Source organism: Ceratotherium simum, chromosome 11 (genome assembly GCF_057802395.1).
Source record: "Ceratotherium simum simum isolate JZ-2026a chromosome 11, ASM5780239v1, whole genome shotgun sequence".
Classification (NCBI taxonomy): Eukaryota; Metazoa; Chordata; class Mammalia; order Perissodactyla; family Rhinocerotidae; genus Ceratotherium; species Ceratotherium simum.
The window spans coordinates 6,817,091-6,834,711 of record NC_141910.1 but is presented as its reverse complement, the minus strand read 5'-3'; the positions used below and the strand labels follow the sequence as shown (position 1 = coordinate 6,834,711).

The 17,621-nt window shown below is 39.4% G+C and overlaps 1 protein-coding gene across 8 annotated transcripts in view; it reads left to right on the top strand.

The window, feature by feature from the left end:
• The window catches only part of CTNNA2 (catenin alpha 2), a 1,067,853-nt gene that overhangs the window by 958,484 nt on the left and 91,748 nt on the right, over positions 1-17,621 (top strand). For all 8 annotated transcript variants that reach the window (XM_014792722.2, XM_087436505.1, XM_087436499.1 and 5 more), the window contains 2 exons: positions 11,990-12,082; positions 12,694-12,850. In XM_014792722.2, coding sequence (XP_014648208.2) covers positions 11,990-12,082; positions 12,694-12,850 — 250 coding nt within the window. The remainder of the gene's footprint in view (positions 1-11,989; positions 12,083-12,693; positions 12,851-17,621) is intronic.

Here is a 17,621-nt window from a genome sequence, read left to right as displayed (position 1 = left end):
GGACCTGGACTACCACCTGGTCTGGGCATGGGTATGCATGGGGTTGCCCCTAGGAGAAAAGCTTGGAAAAGAGGAGCAGACAAGCTTGGACTCAGACACTAAGGGGATAATTGAAAATTCATGTGAGAACTTAGGGACGAATGCAAGAACAGATCTGAAATGAAGAAAGAAAGAGCTGGCGATGAAGCACAGATAAGATGGAGCAAGCAGGTTTGAGGGACTGAGCCTGGAAAGATTCCAGGAGGCAATCAAGATAGGAGGAAGAACTTATAGGTGCCTGAGGGCTCAGAGGGAGCTGTTAAGGGGATGGAGCTGGTTTGAAGGTCATTTCTTCAGTCTCTTCCATTGTGTGGCCTAAGACCAGAGTCAGGTCATTTACCCCGCCCCCAACCTCCATGCTCTAGTCTACTTAGGAGCCCTCTGAAGTTGTGAGACAGGTTCCCAGGACTTCTCCTCAGGGCAATGCCCATGAAAGTGGCCAGGCACAGTTTTTTGCCGAGGAGCCATGAGGGGACTAGTACCTTCTGTTAGATGTACTCCAGGTCTTTGTCTTGGGCTATCCTTGTAGACTGCTAAAGCCCAGGGTGGAGACCTTCAAGTGGTTAGCTAGAGCAGGGAGTGATGAAAGATGAAGTGGATATTCAAGAAGGATGTAAGTATAGATGAAAGGCTGCAAAATTGATCATTTTGGTTAATTCAAAGAAGCTCAGAGAAGGGCTGGCCCAGTGGCATAGTGGTTAAGTTCACGTGCGCCACTTCCACAGCACGGTGTTTGTGGATTTGGATCCCAGGCGCAGACCTACACATCACTCATGAAGCCATGCTGTGGTGCTCATCAAGCCATGCTGGGGTGGCATCCCACATACAAAATAGAGGAGGATTGACACAGATGTTAACTCAGGGACAATTTTCCTTACCAAAAAAAAGAAAAAAAAATTAATTAATTAAAAAGAAAGAAGCTCAGCGAGTGTAAAGTGATCCTCTAGCTTCAGGAGGGGGTGGTTGATGGGGCTACATTGGGAGGTAAGCCACAAAGCATTATTGATTCATATTTGCTTCTCTTGACTCTGTTCACCAGCAAACTTATTGTGGGCAGTGGAGAACATTCTAGAGGTCTTTCTGGGTGTCTATTCCCCCCCCTCCACTTCCTCCGCCCCTTTTTTTTGTCTTAGAACTCAATGCTGTTAAATAGTCATGGGAGGGGCACATTTTTATAGACTAAGAATGTGTGCTTCTCCTTGATCTACTTAATTTTGTTAATTGTACTTGTGCCATAAATACCATAGTTTGATACCCATCCCATTTCCTGCTATGATGATGCTTTGGCATATTTGACAGGTCGACAAAACTGATTGGTTGTTTCTGCCCAAGTTTTATCTAAACCAGGACTTTGCAATCTTATTCTGCACAGGGCTAGATAGTAAATATTCTTGCCTTTCAGGTCCTATGGTCTCTGTTGCAGCTACTCAATTCTGCCCTTATAGTGCAAAAGCCATCATAGACAGTAAGTAAGTGAATGGGTAAAGATGTGTTCCAATAAGACTTTATTTACAAAAACGGGTGGTCAGAGGAAGAAAAGGCAGAAGAATTTTTCGATAAAGATGACAGAGCTTAAAGAAAGCTCCCTGTCCTTAAATATTTCCCCAACAGCTTGCCTGAGGAGCTTGAAGTTTCTACAATGTACATTTTTCCTGAAATTTCTTAAGGACTTGGGACATCTTAATTGGATTAAGGTGTTATGTTAGGAAGAATATATTAGAAAAAATTATATTTTCTCTAGGAGGAGAAAATATTACCTTAGTGAATAGTTACTTTGATCAGTTAGCATCCTTTTCTTGGTAAACAGTGATAGGAGGGACTAGGTCTCAACAAAGGTAAGTGTAGATGAGGGCAGGAGATAAGAAAACATCCAGGATAGGGAGGCTGGAACCACATTTATACCTGCTGTGTACAAGATTTTGTATAGGGTGCCATAGGGGCCACAAGGATGAATAAAACACAACCATTCTCAAGGAGGTTGAAATTTAATGGAAGATGCATGATATCTATATATGTAATTCTGTATGTGTGTATCCATCCATCCATCCACACATACCACAAATAATAAATAAAACAGTAGTACATGCTAAGTAGCCACCAGTGGTTCAGGCAGTAAGCCTGAAGAAATTTAGAAGAGAGATCTATTCCTATTGGCCAATGTGAATGGGAAGTCTTCAGGAATGTGTGAACCTTGAACCTTGAGTTGAACCTTGGTTGACTGCTAAGAGTTTAGTTGGTGGAGGCACCTGCCTCCCCTCCCCACCTCCAAAAATAAAAAACAAACCCCCAAAACAGAAACCCTGGGGCATAAAACGGAAGAAGTGGTGACTTCAACATCCCTCATCAGGTTGGAATTCTGTGCAAAGGGAGCTGAAGTCAAAGATTCATTATTGGTTAGGATGGTTAGGATGCAGATGGGAAAGTCCCTCTGCACTGGGGTTATGGCCTTGAATCCACACTTTCACTTGTCATCTTGAAATGTATGAGACCAGGTTATAGAAAGTAGTTGCACTCATTTATTATCTGGATCTTCTTCAGTCATTCCCTGGCTCCTGCTAAAAGTCAAGCACTGGGTAGTTCAGTGTAGCCCTTCCGCACTGCTATAGACAGATCCTAGAGCTCTGGTCCTCCTAATATGCAGTGGGGGATTCATCTCACATGTGTGAAGGTCAACATGTTTTATTCACTGGAAATAAGTTAAGATTTCATTTACTTACATGGGACTCTGAGAAACTGAATAATAATTCAGTTCCTCAGTGAAAGGATGAAGAAAACAAAATCCCAGGAGGCCTACAGTAACTAAAAGGGCATCACATTCATTGCATGATTTTAGACAGCACATGCTAAGTCCCTCGTATCCTTTTCACACAACCAAACTTTATTGATGAACAGGCATCAAGAAGGCATTAGGTGATGCTTTATGGCATTATTTTAAGCCACTGAGGTTGTATATATGAGGGGTATAGATTTATGCTGAGTGATTTGGCTATGAAGCAAGCACATCAATTTGTTCATGAATGTGAGCTGGTGATTACCTCCATTAAAGTCACCAGGGCAGACTGATCACTTTAATTTGGGCAGAGTCATGCAAACAGCATTTGCTAGTGGTGTGTGTGTACCTAAGAGCACAGGCAAAAGAGCTGTTCTGCATCCCTGAGGAGCCCTAGGAATGCAGATTTGTGTCTCATAGGTGTATCCGTACAGGCAAGCGTACGGAGCCTGGTGGGAGAAGGAAGAAATTGCTTTCTAGAGCCATGTTGCAGGATGTCATGTAAGTTTTGTTTGGTATTAGCTGCTGAATGCTGATTTGATGATAAACTGCTAAAAGGATGGCACAGAGAACTTACATTTGCTCCCAATTCCAGATCATAGAACTCAGGGCCCTCCCAGGTAGGACTGGGTTATGACAAGTTGAATGATGTTCTACTTGATACAGCATGGAGGGAACTTGGAATCTGGTTAATTAAAAAAATTGGAATTGAGTACTTGCGATCCCAGCTACGTGCTAGGTGTAGTGAAGACCTCTGTCCCGCAAGAATTCACTAGCTGGGGAAACATGAAGTGACGTTTTAAGCAATCCTGATTTACCCTTGTGGTTCATAGAATGAAGGTTGGAAGGGCATTCAGATGATGTGGTGCCGAGAAGGCAAGGAGAAACAGTGTTGAGGAGCGTGGGATGTAATGCTGACGACACTGGAGAATGAGCAATTCATTCATTGCTAGAAGACCTTTCAGCAAGCATTATGGCCATATGTAAATAAGTGCCGTAACAGTTTCCCCGACCCAGAAAGTCCACTTCTGACGGGAGCAAAAAGTGCATGCCTAATGATGTCTGTTACTTTGTTTATGACAATAGCAAACATTGAAGACTTTTTTTTTTTTTTTTTTTTGTGAGGCGATCAGCCCTGTGCTAACATCCGCCAATCCTCCTCTTTTTTTTGCCGAGGAAGATGGCCCTGGGCTAACATCCGTGGCCATCCTCCTCCACTTTATATGGGACGCCGCCACAGCATGGCTTGCCAAAGCAGTGCGTCGGTGCGCGCCCGGGATCCAAACCAGCGAACCCCGGGCCGCCGCAGCGGAGCGCGCGCACCCAACCGCTTGCGCCACCGGGCCGGCCCCGAAGACTTTTTAAGTGTATGACAACAGGGAATTGACTTACCAAGTAATGAAGAAAAACATTTGGGAATCTTATTCAATTCTAAAAAAAATTAATTACACATATCTAGAGAATCTGGAAAATATTTGTGACATAAGAGATTAAGCGCTAACAAAAAGATACATCCCGAGATTGCAACTTTATAAAAATTATACATAACTGAAGGATAAACTATGCAAATAATCATATATAAAGTAGACCTCCCTTTACTCTCTATCACTGCCTCCATTTCATTTCCTTTATAGTAATCTTCACAGTATGAACTTTAAAAATGAATTTACTTGTTTAATTTAACCAAAATTTAAGCTTCTCTAGGGAATGTAAATAATATTTAACTTGATCACCTCTGTATCTTCATTGTATAGCACGTATTAGGCACTCAATTTATATTTGAATGGCTGAATATATCAGTGATTGGGTATTGTTATCAAAATATTTATTTACTTTTATAGTGACCTTTTGATAAAAAGCACCATATGTGGGGGCCGGCCCTGTGGCCTAGTGGTTAAGTTCAGCACACTCTGCTTCAGCGGTCCGGGTTCGGTTCCTGGGTGTGGACCTACACCACTTCTTGGTGGCCATGCTGTCGTGGCAACTGGCATACAAAATAGAGGAAGATTGGCATGGATGTTAGCTCAGGGTGAATCTTCCTTGGCATAAACACACAAAAAAGCACAATACGAAAATAACATTTGTCAAATCCTTACTGGGTGCTGGGTTAAGTACTCTATCTATTTTTTGCTTCAACCTTATCGCTACTTTTGTATAAATACAAAATTACTTAAATAAATATAACAATAAATAAAATATAAAAAGTATTATATTTATAATATAACATAAAAATTTATATTTTATAGTTGAGGAAATTGAGGTTCACAGAGGCAAAGCACATTGCTTGGCTGGCAAGAATGAGTCAAGATATAAACTTCAGGCTGCCTGACTTCAAAGCCCAGGTTCTTGACCATTGTATGATTTTAAAAAATTAAAATGTATAGAATAATCAAGAGTGTCTGATGCTTTAGAGAGGTCATTTAAAACAGAAGCAAGAAAAAGTGTTTTTCATTTTCTCCTGTCCACATGTCTTCATGATGCCCCCAGCTGCCAACCCCTACTGAGCCGTCCTTCCTTAATCAAATTATCCCTGTTGTCTAAGTCTCCTCCACCCTTCAGAACCTCAGTTACTGGTACTTAGGTTGATAAACTTATCTTGGTCTGAAGCAGCTGCATTTTTAAAGGATTCCATAATATCTCAGCATGAAAGAGAGACACTGCTACAAACATTTTCTGGGGCAGCCAGACCTTTCAGGCTCTCCTCAAATCAAGTTGTGAAGGTGGCCATTAAGTCCACTCTTATGTCCATCTCTGTGTAAGTCCATCATCTTCTTAAGGAATCCTGCTGTCTTCACATCAGCTGCTTCTGAGTTGCCTCTCAAAGATTTCAGGGAAGTGTGTCATTTCAACTTTTACTGAAGTATACATTTCTGTAATATCTGTAAAAATATCTGTAATATCAGAAGCATGTTCAGTAGGAACCTTAAAATTCTATACAAGATAGGCACATATATTAACGCCATTTTGTATGCTAACCATGTCAGTGCAGATAACTAAATAAATCTTCAGATGGAGACCACAGCACTCTTCAGTGCCATGCTCATTACTGAGAATAACAGTTTGCATAAGAATTTGTGCCATCATCTCTTCTCTTTTTATGGTTTTATATGGCCATGTGACTGTGGTGACTGGAAATTCCATAAATTCCCTTTTAATAGTAAATAAGTTCATTTTATCCTCAAATTTATGATGATGATGAAATATTAACACGAGGAGCAAGTGCTTTATAAACCTCTGAATTGCTATTCTGCTTTATTTCAATAGTGTGTGCTTCTTAAAACACCAATATGATACCTGAAGCTGTAAAAATTAATGAAATGATAAAGCGTTTGGGGGTTGAATGCACTGAATATGTGCTGGTGTTTGGAATTGAACAGAATTACGATTATTAAAAAATGTAATTTGATTTCCAGGACCAGAAAAGAAGAAAACGTTCTTGTTTTTCTGATGCACCTCATATCACTTTGGAGTTAAATGCCTAAATACTTTATTAGCAGAAGTTTTCACTGTCTAATTAAGGCTCAGCCTCCCAGGCATTTTGGCTTTTCTTGTAAGTGTTCAAACAAGTCTATGGCATTTTTGAGATGGATCTGCTTTCTGTAGCAATGTCCACACAAAACCAAATTTCACAGCCACGATATTCTGTTCATCTGGAGCTTTGAGCTATGCAGTTTTTTCTTTTGTGTGTGCGTATGATTCAAAACATCTTGCACTTAAAATGGTCACAATATATTTTTATGAGGATTCCACATGTTTCTGATTTTGTTAACTTGAACTCTACCATCAGGTCCCTGGAATATCTCTACTCTGTTTTTGCTCAGCTAGGGTGATTATTAAAGGGTTAGGGAATGGATGCCAATTCTACAAATTCAGTTCAAGAAACAAGTTCCTTTCTTAGAAGAGTCAGCCTCAGCTCTCCTTGCTAGTTTATGGTCTTTCTAATCCTGCTAATGATGTTATTGCTCACTCACCTACTTACACAGTGTGCCTCCAGAAGAGCAAGAAATACCATAATCTTTGAGCTTACAGAAAATTGCGCTGAGACAGTCAGAAGAGAAGTCTTGTAAGATGGATATCTTACCTCTCCATGATATGTTTACTGATTCCCACCCAAGAGTACTGACAGCTCCTTTTTCTGTACTCTTAAATCTCTTGTAGTCAGCAGCACACAATTTAGTGAAGGCTGCTAAGCTTCCTCCTTTTCCCCAAGATAACCAGTTTTTAAGGCACTAAGTCAGAGATAGAAGACTTGGCCCAGTCTTTTCAGCTTTTATTTCCCCAAATCAATCGTGTTCTCAAAAGTTATGGAGGAGGGCTCCCTTTCATAAGAGATTGTTTGGAATTTAGTACGATTAGCTCACCAAGGAGCTATGCTACTTTTACTCGTGGCCTAGTCACTTTCAGAAATCCCAAATCAATCTAAATAGCCGAACATTTAACAGTTAATGGTATGCTTTATTGTTTTCTAAGCTTCAAGAAAGGCAAACAACTTGTTGCCTCAGCTAAGTTGTAAACAATTCAAAAATGGAGAAAGCAGAGGCCATAGCCATCCCATAAATGTTAGCTGCTTGGTTGACTCAAGCAGGTTTCAAAATTCTATTAAATTTAATCATATTGCTCAACATCTTTTGGTCTACAATCTAGTAACACTAATTTATTAATGGTGTACTGTCCACTTTTTTACTCACATTAATCTTTTTCAAATGTCTAATGATTCTAGTCTACCATTGCCTACCTGCCCCACCTCCCCTTAGAAAGGTTATCATACTAAATTGGCCCAAAAAAAAGGGGAGAAAACATTGTGACTGGAAAAATAGGACATTTTATTTTACCAGAGTTTCCAGTATCATATCATCAGAGCTGTAGTTAAAGAATAAGTAGTTAAAATAAATCATTAAGTCCCTGCTGTGTGGAGTAGTCTTGGACTGACGTGGAAATGTTAGCTGGTGTTTCAAGCTACATTATTGATTGGGACCTGCCTCGAAGACTGAAACTTAGTGTTTGCTGCCGGAGTTCTAAAAATAACAATATATAAAACCATGTTCCAAGTCACCATGATGCCAGTGGGTCCAGTGAGAAGCAGAAAGGCAAGCCAAAGTAAAATAAGGAAGGTAGGAATTTGGATTGAGTCCATGACCAATTTAAAATACGCAAGCTTGCCTTTGGAGATAGTGAAATCCTTAGCATCATATTGGAAATATTTTCAGAACACAAGGTAAATGAAATTCTGATTTTAAGTGGACTAAAATAGCAGGAGTACATTGTGGAGTGGAGGCTTCCAGACTTTAGGATTTATGGATCTGTAAATTAAGGAGAATAAATAGTTGGAGAACTATGGGGAGTTGCCAGCTCTTTAATTTTGCTAAGTCTTGCTAGCACTATTCCACTACGATGATTCTCTTGGGCAATAAGTTTCCCACATTAGATCTAAGCCATAACAGAGTTTATTTAAACAAGGAATGAAGAAACATTTCAAAAGATACACAAAGCAAAGTTCATTATCACTGAGTGGAAGTTACTGATTGGCGTCTCCCTCACACAAGAGCCCAGTTCTTTTCAGCCATAAGGCTCCCAGGATCAGCTTCTGCCTGGGGACCTGCAGCCAGCATGAGCAGGAGACTGTGGTGTGGAGAGCCACCTCTGTCACTTACACAGTTCGGTTATAGTATTCCTCTTCTATGCTCAGGCTGGTACTCTTCAGTTGTCTGCAAGCCTTAACTACAAACCATACTCAGATTTCTCCCTAACTTACACTGTGCCCCCTTGAGACTCATACAAGTGCAAGGAACTGTTTCAGCAGAGCTGGTGATATAGTAGATTGTGGTTGCTACCTTTTTTTTTAACTTCTTTTATTATGGAAAATTTCCAGCATATCTTAAAGTATAGCATGTATAATGAACCATTATACACTGTCTCCCAGCTTCAACAATTATGTACTAATGGCCAGTCTTGTTTTTCCTACCCCTCCACCCATTTCCCCAAACCTAGGTAATTGTGAAGCAAATCCCAAATATATCATTTCATTCATATATATATATATCTAAAAGCTATGGACACTTAAAAAAAGTAACTAAAGTATTATTAGCACACTTTAAAATATTAACTTTATATCATCAAATATTTAGTCAATACCTAAATTTATTTTATTGTTTCACAATGTACTTTTATTTATGTACTTATTCATTTACATATTTGTAGATGTATTACAGTTTATTCTATTCAAGGTCCAAAAAGGTCTGACTTTTTTCCACTAGTTTGTCATCATCAGGATTTTCATGATTGCATCCATGTGGTTTTATTTTCATGTTTGTTTCTTGAATTTCCTGTAAATTGAGAATTGATCCTAAGGCTGATCATTTGCAGTTTTTTGTTTTTTCGTTTTTCTCTTTTTGCTGAGGAAGATTCACCCTGAGCTAACATCTGTTGCCAGTCTTCCTCTATTTGTATGTGGGTTGCTGCCACAACATGGCCACTGTCAGTGGTGTAGGTCTGCACCCGGGAACCAAACCCAGGCCACCAAAGCGGAGCGTGCCAAACTTAACCACTAGGCCACGGGGCCAGCCTCTGGATTTTGTTTTTTGGGTTGTTGTTGATTTTTTGCCAAGAACATTTCATAGGTGTCACGTCCTTCCACCAAGAGATACATAATATCTGGTTCTCTCTCTCTTATTTATGCAGTCATGTACCACATATCAAGGACAGACCACATATATGATGGTGGTTCCAAAGATTAGTACCATAGAGCCTAGGTGTGTACTAGGCTATACCACAAAGAGTAAATACACTCAATTATGTTCACACAACCACAAAATCACCTAACAATGCATTTCTCAGAACGTATCCTCGTTATTAAGTGACACATGACTCTGTATATTCTTATGTCAACAGTCATTGAATACTTTGTCTAGAGCCATTATCTCATTGAGAGTGCTTGTATTTTCTTTTCTTTTTACAAAGATGCAAGCAAATATTACCCAAGACCTGGTTCCTGGAGCATTTTTAAGTTTTCATGTTGTTGTCATTAGATAGAGTCATATGCCAATCTCTTTAGGAATTGTCCACTGCTATGTAAAAGTGTGACCTCAAGTCTGTCTCACACACCAAGCAAGGATGAAAAAGAACAAACATCCATCATCTGAAATCATCATTTCATAAAATGAAAGGTTGTTCAACAGCAGAAATAGGAAGAATTTAATTGAAGATTAAAAGACAGAATTTTAAATTAAATACATATATCTTTCTGGAAAATTCGCCACACCATCCTGATTTTTCCCATGCCACCATGGATGGGGACACTGCATTCTGGACTCTAACAAAGGACTAGAGGGAACCATTGTTTAGCACCATAGCATTGGTAAAATCTGCTAGAAGATAATGTGAAAATTTGTCTAGCCAAATTAAAGTGGTAACTCAACTTTATCTTTCAGAGTGTCTTTAATCTGTGATATATTCCAAATCACTATATGCAATAAAAATTATTAAAAGCTAATCTTTAAGTCAAACATGTATTGAGCACTAATTCTTTATCAAGTACTCAATCAGGCACTTGGAATATAAAATACATTATAGTACAAATATAACAAAGATTAATTCAAAATGTGGAGTGGAGACAATGTGATATAACAAAAAGAAATTGAGAACCTGCATTATTAGTTCTTTACCTCTGAGAAGCCTCATGCCCCTGGGCATTTAGTATCCTGTGAATGGGTATGAAAAGGCATATTTGTCTTTCTCACAACCTTACTTTGAAAACTAAGTAAAATAGTGAAAATTATCTGAAGAATCAAAAATAGACTATAAAATATAAGAAACTACATGATAATGTTTAGAACTCAATCTGTGGTGTCTCATAGTGTATACTCTCAGTGTAATAGATAATGTGTTTTTCTTCCTTAAAACTTTCAAAACAGGATTCTTTACACTAATTTATTGACGTTATCTTTGAAAGTATTCCTCGTATCACCATCTGCCCATCTCCTTTTGCTATTAAGGAAACAGTTCTCTGAATGTGAAGTGACTTACGTAACTGGTTAGTGGTGAGCCTTCTGGTCTCTAGTTCTGTGCTCTCCCCACTGCTCCACACTGTCTAACTAAGGTTTCTTTCACATCAGGAACTATAACCATGTGTGTGCATTTTAATCTCCCAGGGCATTAAGGTTTGGTAGGGAAGCAGCCTGGTTTTGGAGAGCAGAGGTGAGCCGGATACAAAGGGCAGGTGGCCACGAGGCTCTCGGGCATTCTCTGTCTGATAATCACTTGTTCTACTTGCCCTTCTGCTCCTAGCCCTGCTGGCCCTTCTCTTCTCCTTTGCCCATTCTAATCCCCATTCTCCTGTCCTCTTGACACCAGCCTGATGAGACTGATCAGTGTTTTGATGGAGGCTTTGTGTGCTGTTGACCTTGACTAATCAATCTGACCTTGTTTTACCAACTCACACTCCTTGAAGTGAAGAAATAACACATTGAAATGCTTGACCTGGGAACTTGAACTCAGTTCAGCTGTTTTAGTTGTGTTTATAGTGTGTTAAAAAATAAATTTGAATGCCTTTATACTAGACCTGCAAGTTCTAATTTGCTATACACTCCACCATTACCTGTTGGATTATACCAGCCTCTTCTACACATTTCTCAGACCTGCCTGGCTCCTGAAAGCATTTGAGTTGGCTACTGGTGGACTAGCATCTTCCTGACAGACTCTGACAGGCAGATCTGGGTTCCTTTGGGTAGAGCACTCTAATTTTCAGCTTGCTATGAGTCTCTCTTAAATCCAAAGCATTGCCTGTAGCATCTCTCTCATTGGTCAGAATTTAGTATTGATGCGGCCAAAATCGTAGTGTTCTGCACTCAATCATGAGTCTTAGGGGGCTCAGGTGACTGTGTAGGTGGATCAGGACAACCCATAGGGGAAAACGGTTCAAAGCAATCTAGTTAAAATGCGTTACTGTGTGTGCTTGAAAATCCTGAAGCAATGATTTGTTATTAGCGCCTTGCTCTTTTGGCAGAAATACCTAAGTTAGCATAAGAACTAGTAATATTTTTTTCAACACTGAAGGGTGCCCTTATCTCATTTGTAAAAGGATTCTCCCGGATGTGGCACTCTCTATAGAAAGTGCAAAGTCATGTGACAGTGTACTTTCCCTTTGCCCTAACATAATTTTCACTCAAATCCTCTTCAATACAGGTTGCCAACTTGGCCTGTTCCATCTCCAACAATGAGGAAGGGGTCAAATTAGTCCGGATGGCGGCCACCCAGATTGACAGCCTGTGTCCCCAGGTAAGCCTCATTTACTTTGTTTCAAGAGCCCATAGTGACCTGAGATTCAGGACCTTCCATGCTCCAGCCCTCATGTCACTCCTTTCCTTGCCCTCTTTCCTCTCACTGGAAAGTGCTACCCATCATTCGTGGGCTGTTTCAAGTTCTACCTTTCTCAAAAAGAATTTCTAACTATTCCAGCCTCTTCAGAATTACTGTGGCAATTCTTGTCTTTTCCACTCATACTGACTTTGTTCTATTTGTTTGGGTTATTTAAACATCCATATCTATTTACTTTGTCTCAACAATTAATTATAAGCTTGCACATGCAGAACAAGAGTTATATTTTTGCCACATTTGTCCTAAGTAAATATGACTTGTCCAATAAACACTTTCTAAAACCTGAGGCTAATTACTATATCTTAAAAAAAGAAAACAAACAAAAAAAACAAATACTAATGGTAGTTGATAACCTGCTTCATCTTTCAAGTTTTTGATTGTCCTTCTGAACACTGAGAACCTACTTATCTGTAGAAGTTACAGGGTCCAAGGTTTCAACATGGTCTTTGTCCTACTTGTTCCTTTTTTGATGAGTGTGGTCAATATGCCCTTGGATTGTTTCTAACAAATAGGTCATCAATGCCGCTCTCACACTGGCTGCTCGACCACAGAGCAAAGTTGCTCAGGACAACATGGACGTCTTCAAAGACCAGTGGGAGAAGCAGGTCCGAGTGCTGACAGAGGCGGTGGATGACATCACCTCAGTGGATGACTTCCTTTCTGTCTCAGGTAATCACAAACAGGCCCCTTACAAGGCAGCTGAAGGAGGAGAACAGGATGAGATAAGGAATATCTTGCAAATGTCGTGGGTCTGTGTTTCAAGTGCTCTTCTTGGCCCTTTGAGCTTTCAGTCATCTCTGCAAATGTGATTGTAACACCCTCTTGAAAATTCTTCTTTGGTGTGCCCATTATTTCAAGACACCAAGTCAAAGTATTAGGAGGGAAAAACAATTTTCTTATAAAGATGTCGGAAACCTGAACAGATTCTTTAAGGAGACAGGTTCCTTTTCAGTTACTGAAATTTTTTAAGCAGGATGGCCTTTGATGCATCTGAATCACCCATCTAAAAAAAAGGGTTTGGGGATATGAGATTTGTTAATCCTCATGGTTTACGTTTAAAAATCAAAAAAGCCATCAGTTATTCCAATTTGGCTATGTTCAGTGGGTCATTTTTCCAAGAGATGAAGTGACCCAGGTTTGTGATAAGCCAGATAGAAATATTAGCCACAGAATAAAACCATTTGGAGGCACTTGGGAGCTATTGAGGCTTTGAGCTCTTGTCTATGAGATTGTATAAGGAAGTGAGTGAAGGCAAATAGAACTAGTCATCACTTGAAATTGTAACTTTCTTCTTTGTAAATGAAGACAGACTGAAGGACGTTAATGTATTTGAATAACCGTGTAGTTAATTTGACCTTTCACAGGACTTATCAATGCTATTTCAAAACTGGGCAACTCACCAGCAAATGGGCCTTTTTGCAAACACATTTGACCAAACGCATTTGGCCCAGTTAACCTAGAAGAGTCTCTGTGGGAGGAGTGAGGGAGGAGGTCGCTGGAAACATCATCCTTCTTTGTGAGGCATTAAGATAATCAAGTGACCCGTGAAAATGTAAACTGTCCAGGTGTTGACTCTACCCACAGGTGTGTGGAACTTACACCTGCCGACTCAGGTGTGACCTAGCCTTGACTAGGACCTGCTTGTTCTTGGCCCACTGAGGCCTGAGAAGGAGGGGTCACAGCACTGCTGGTGGGATCCAGGCATTCAGGGCCTCTGACTAAAACAGTGTGGGAGGGCTTTCTGGGAGAGCCTTATTGTATTTGGAAAGTTTTTCTAGGTGTAGCCTTTCCTTTCCTTGAAAAACAGACAATGAATTCCCACTGGGGCTTATGTTTAAAGCTTGTATGAGAGCAGCATAGTCAAAGTCAAATCTGTCAAATTTGGATAATTAAAAAGCCAACTTTGAAACCATGGAGGGCAAGACAAGGCAGATGGGAAAAAGAGTGAACACGTGCTTGGTGTCTATATTTTGCCTGTCTCTGCTGTTTGCTTGAATTTGCACCAACATTCTATGAGATAGGTATTAGAATTCTGAGTCTTCCTTTGAGAAAACAAAGTTACTGAGAGGGTAGGTAACTTGGAAGAGATGGCATTAAAATCCAGATTATCCTCATTTCAGAAGCTACATGGTTCTCAGTAAGTCAAGGTAGAAGGGAACTTTCCTTTGGTGCTTCCAGCTTCCGTTACACTCCCTTCTCCCATCACTAGTATCTTCATTCCCTCTCTAATCCCTTTCAGACTTGTTTTCCATTCCCAAGGTGTTTGTCTTTGAGGACTTGTCAAAGTAGCTATTCTTTTAACCAGACGCGTATCTAGGGGTTGGCTGATAAAGAGCTCAATATGTTGCCATTCGTAGGATTTTTGCTTTGCTGATTGATGGCTGAGTCCTAACAGTGTAAGAATTATCTAAGAAATGCATCTCTCATAAGGTGCTTAGAAATTGTTTGGACAGGCATGTTGGGGATTTGGGCAGTGGGAATAGAAGGATGGCCACCAGAACGGAGCATCTTTCTAGTATCTAGTCAGTCTTTGCCAGGATTACTATAGGGGTCCCCAGAAAGGGGCAGTGGGACCAGCCACAGATTTCACACAGCAATCTTGATAGCCCCTGGAAATCTTACTCTGCCTCCCTTTCTATCTACAAATGAGTAGAAAATACCCATACAGTACCTTTTTCCAAGAGAAATCATTTCAGAATTTAAAACTTTCCCAACTTATCCTTTCCTTTAAATGCATGTACGAAACTTTCTGAGGATGGGCGAAAAGCAAGGTGAGGAGGTCTTTTCTCAGACTGTTTCAATAGTGCAAAGCTTTTCTTTTCTTCCACCAGCCCTGCCTCTTTGCCACCTTTCTCCTGCCATTCCTTTGTGCATCTCATTATTACCAGCAACAAGAAAAGGCTTTGGCTTCCGCTGATAACACTGTGCAGTCCAACCCCAGTGGTGCAAGTGCCACGGCATGCCATGACAGGAAAATGAACAGGCGCTGTCAATGAGCCAGCCTTGGCAGGGCCTGCTGGAGCCTGCCTTTGGAGTTGACAGTCGGGGGCGGCAGGCACCTTTCCACAGACGGGCTTGACAAATAATGACACAGCCCACTCTGTCCTGCTGGTAGGCTGTGGAGACAGCCCAATAGTTGGGGAAACTACTTCAGATCTCCTCTCTCAGCTGGAGCCAAAACATTTGCATCAGTAAATTGCAAGTTTGGCCCAGGACATATTTTGGAATGGCATTAATGACAATTTATGTATCAGTTTCTTCTTAAGGGAATATCTATTCTGACAGAAAACTCTATTTAAAAAACAACAAAAAAAGATCTTTGTTTTTAACGGACTATAGTATTTTTTCATGCCACCTGAACTTGTGTGTCTGAGTACTTAATGTGTATGTCTGAGTACTGCAAGTTTGGGGAGCAATGATGCTAGTTATTAAAATTACAAAAGTAAAACCAATTTTCAAATGTGGCCGGGGCTCATAAAAAAGTGAAATGGCTGTGTTAGAACACTTAAATTTTTCCCACTGGGCAAAAACTACATTTTTAATAGTGTTTTAAAATGAGGGTCTTGGCATTAACCATGTGACAGTTTAATTCTTAGGTTTGGCTCACAAAATAGCAGGCATCGAGGATCTGAAAAAGCTATTAACTCAATCCTATAATGTCCAAGATTTTGGTTTCCCTTTTCCTTCTTCTTCTTCTTCTTCTTTTTTTTTTTTTTTTTGACTCCAGGGTCTTAAGTTTGTTTCCTTTTAAAAATTCACGCAGTGATTTTTGTTTTTGAATTTAGAAACTATGGCTTTGAGGTTTATAATAATCAAGAAGTAGTTTGGTCATCAGTGATTTTTATAACAAAATTCCATCTTTTCTGAAATTGTAAGATTGTAAAAATTCAAGGAAGTTTATCACAAAATATGTTGCAGCCAAATGTTTTATGATATGTTTAAATACCATGCTTCATATCTGGGTGTAACATCCAAAGTACCTGGGTGGTTTTTCCCAGCACTAGAATCATCTCTGGAATATGTATGTTTTTTATTACTACTTTCTCTTCTATATTTTTTCTAGTTGGAACAGCATTCCTTTATCTCCTTACTTCATGAATTTTTTCTCTTGAAAATACCATAGGACAAAAATATGTAATTGATTATCTCTTTTCAATAGACATGTTTATTCAGTATTTCTTCTTTGATTGCCTGCTGTCAGAAATGCTAGTAGGAATCAAGTGTGGATTCTGCCTTCAAATAATTCATTGCTCTTCTTGATAGATCCTAGACCAGTGTGCTTGCAAATCTGGGGGCCCCAGACCTGAGAGGGCCGGGCATAGGAGGGGAGAAGTTATTACAAGGGGTCCGGGAATCCGTATATAAACCAAGTGTGGTCTTTTGATTAAATATGTCTATATGAACAAGTACAGTTCTTTTTCAAATGCATCATTGGTGCTTAGCTTAATAAAATGCAAATACATTTAAAAACATTCCAAATCATAGTAGCTTTTACACATATACTATCCACCAATATAACTACTATCATGAGGGAATTGTGATTCATTTTTCCATAAAAGGGGTACCCCTAATTGGGGAAGGTTTAGAAATGCTGAGTAAACTATCTTAACATTTCAAAAAAAAAGTTGATTCCAAAAAATTAGTCAATTAATAAATTGTAAAATTAGCAAAATTAATACTTTATTCACTCAACATGATTAACCTAACCATTGAACAAATCATTATTAGTTGATGATTTGACTAATTAAAAGCAATGTTTTTGATAACATGGATTTTCAGCCTCTCCTAGCCTTCTTCAAATATGTATAGTTGCATCTATAAAAGCATATTCTTTTTCTTACCTCTTAATTAAATTAGTTGCATATTTCTAGGTTGAGAAATAGGTTTTTTAAAAACACCTGTCATTTCATTTTAAGAAACTGGGTCATGAATGAGCTTGTTAGAATTTTTAAAACTTTTTATTAACTCCAGAGATATTAGAATCTAATATAATTAACAGATTCCTCTCTGTTCTGCATTTAAATCCAACATCCCGTCTTTAAACTGTGCACAGAAAAGCAATAGCTGTGCCTATTCTTTCGCGAGTATGTTATTCAAAGAAAATGGCAGCTGGAGGCATATTTTTGACATGAAGACCCTCCCAGTTACCCACTTTCAGGGACCAGGACACATTTTAATTGTCTGGAAGAATCCAGCAGACGGTATGAGAGGTCTATTTGAATCAAACTTTTGTATTTAAAATTCTGTACCAAGTTTCATTTGAGTAAACCTTTTTCTCAGGTGTCCTTTTAAGTGAGTTTGCATGATACAATTCAAGATCTCATAAAGGGGTGGTTTTCAGAAGTTTCTTAATCAAAACGAAAACTACTTAAGTCTATATTTGTACAACTGTTTTTCTGTTTTACTCAGGAAAATATCAGCATTCAGCAAGTACTACTTT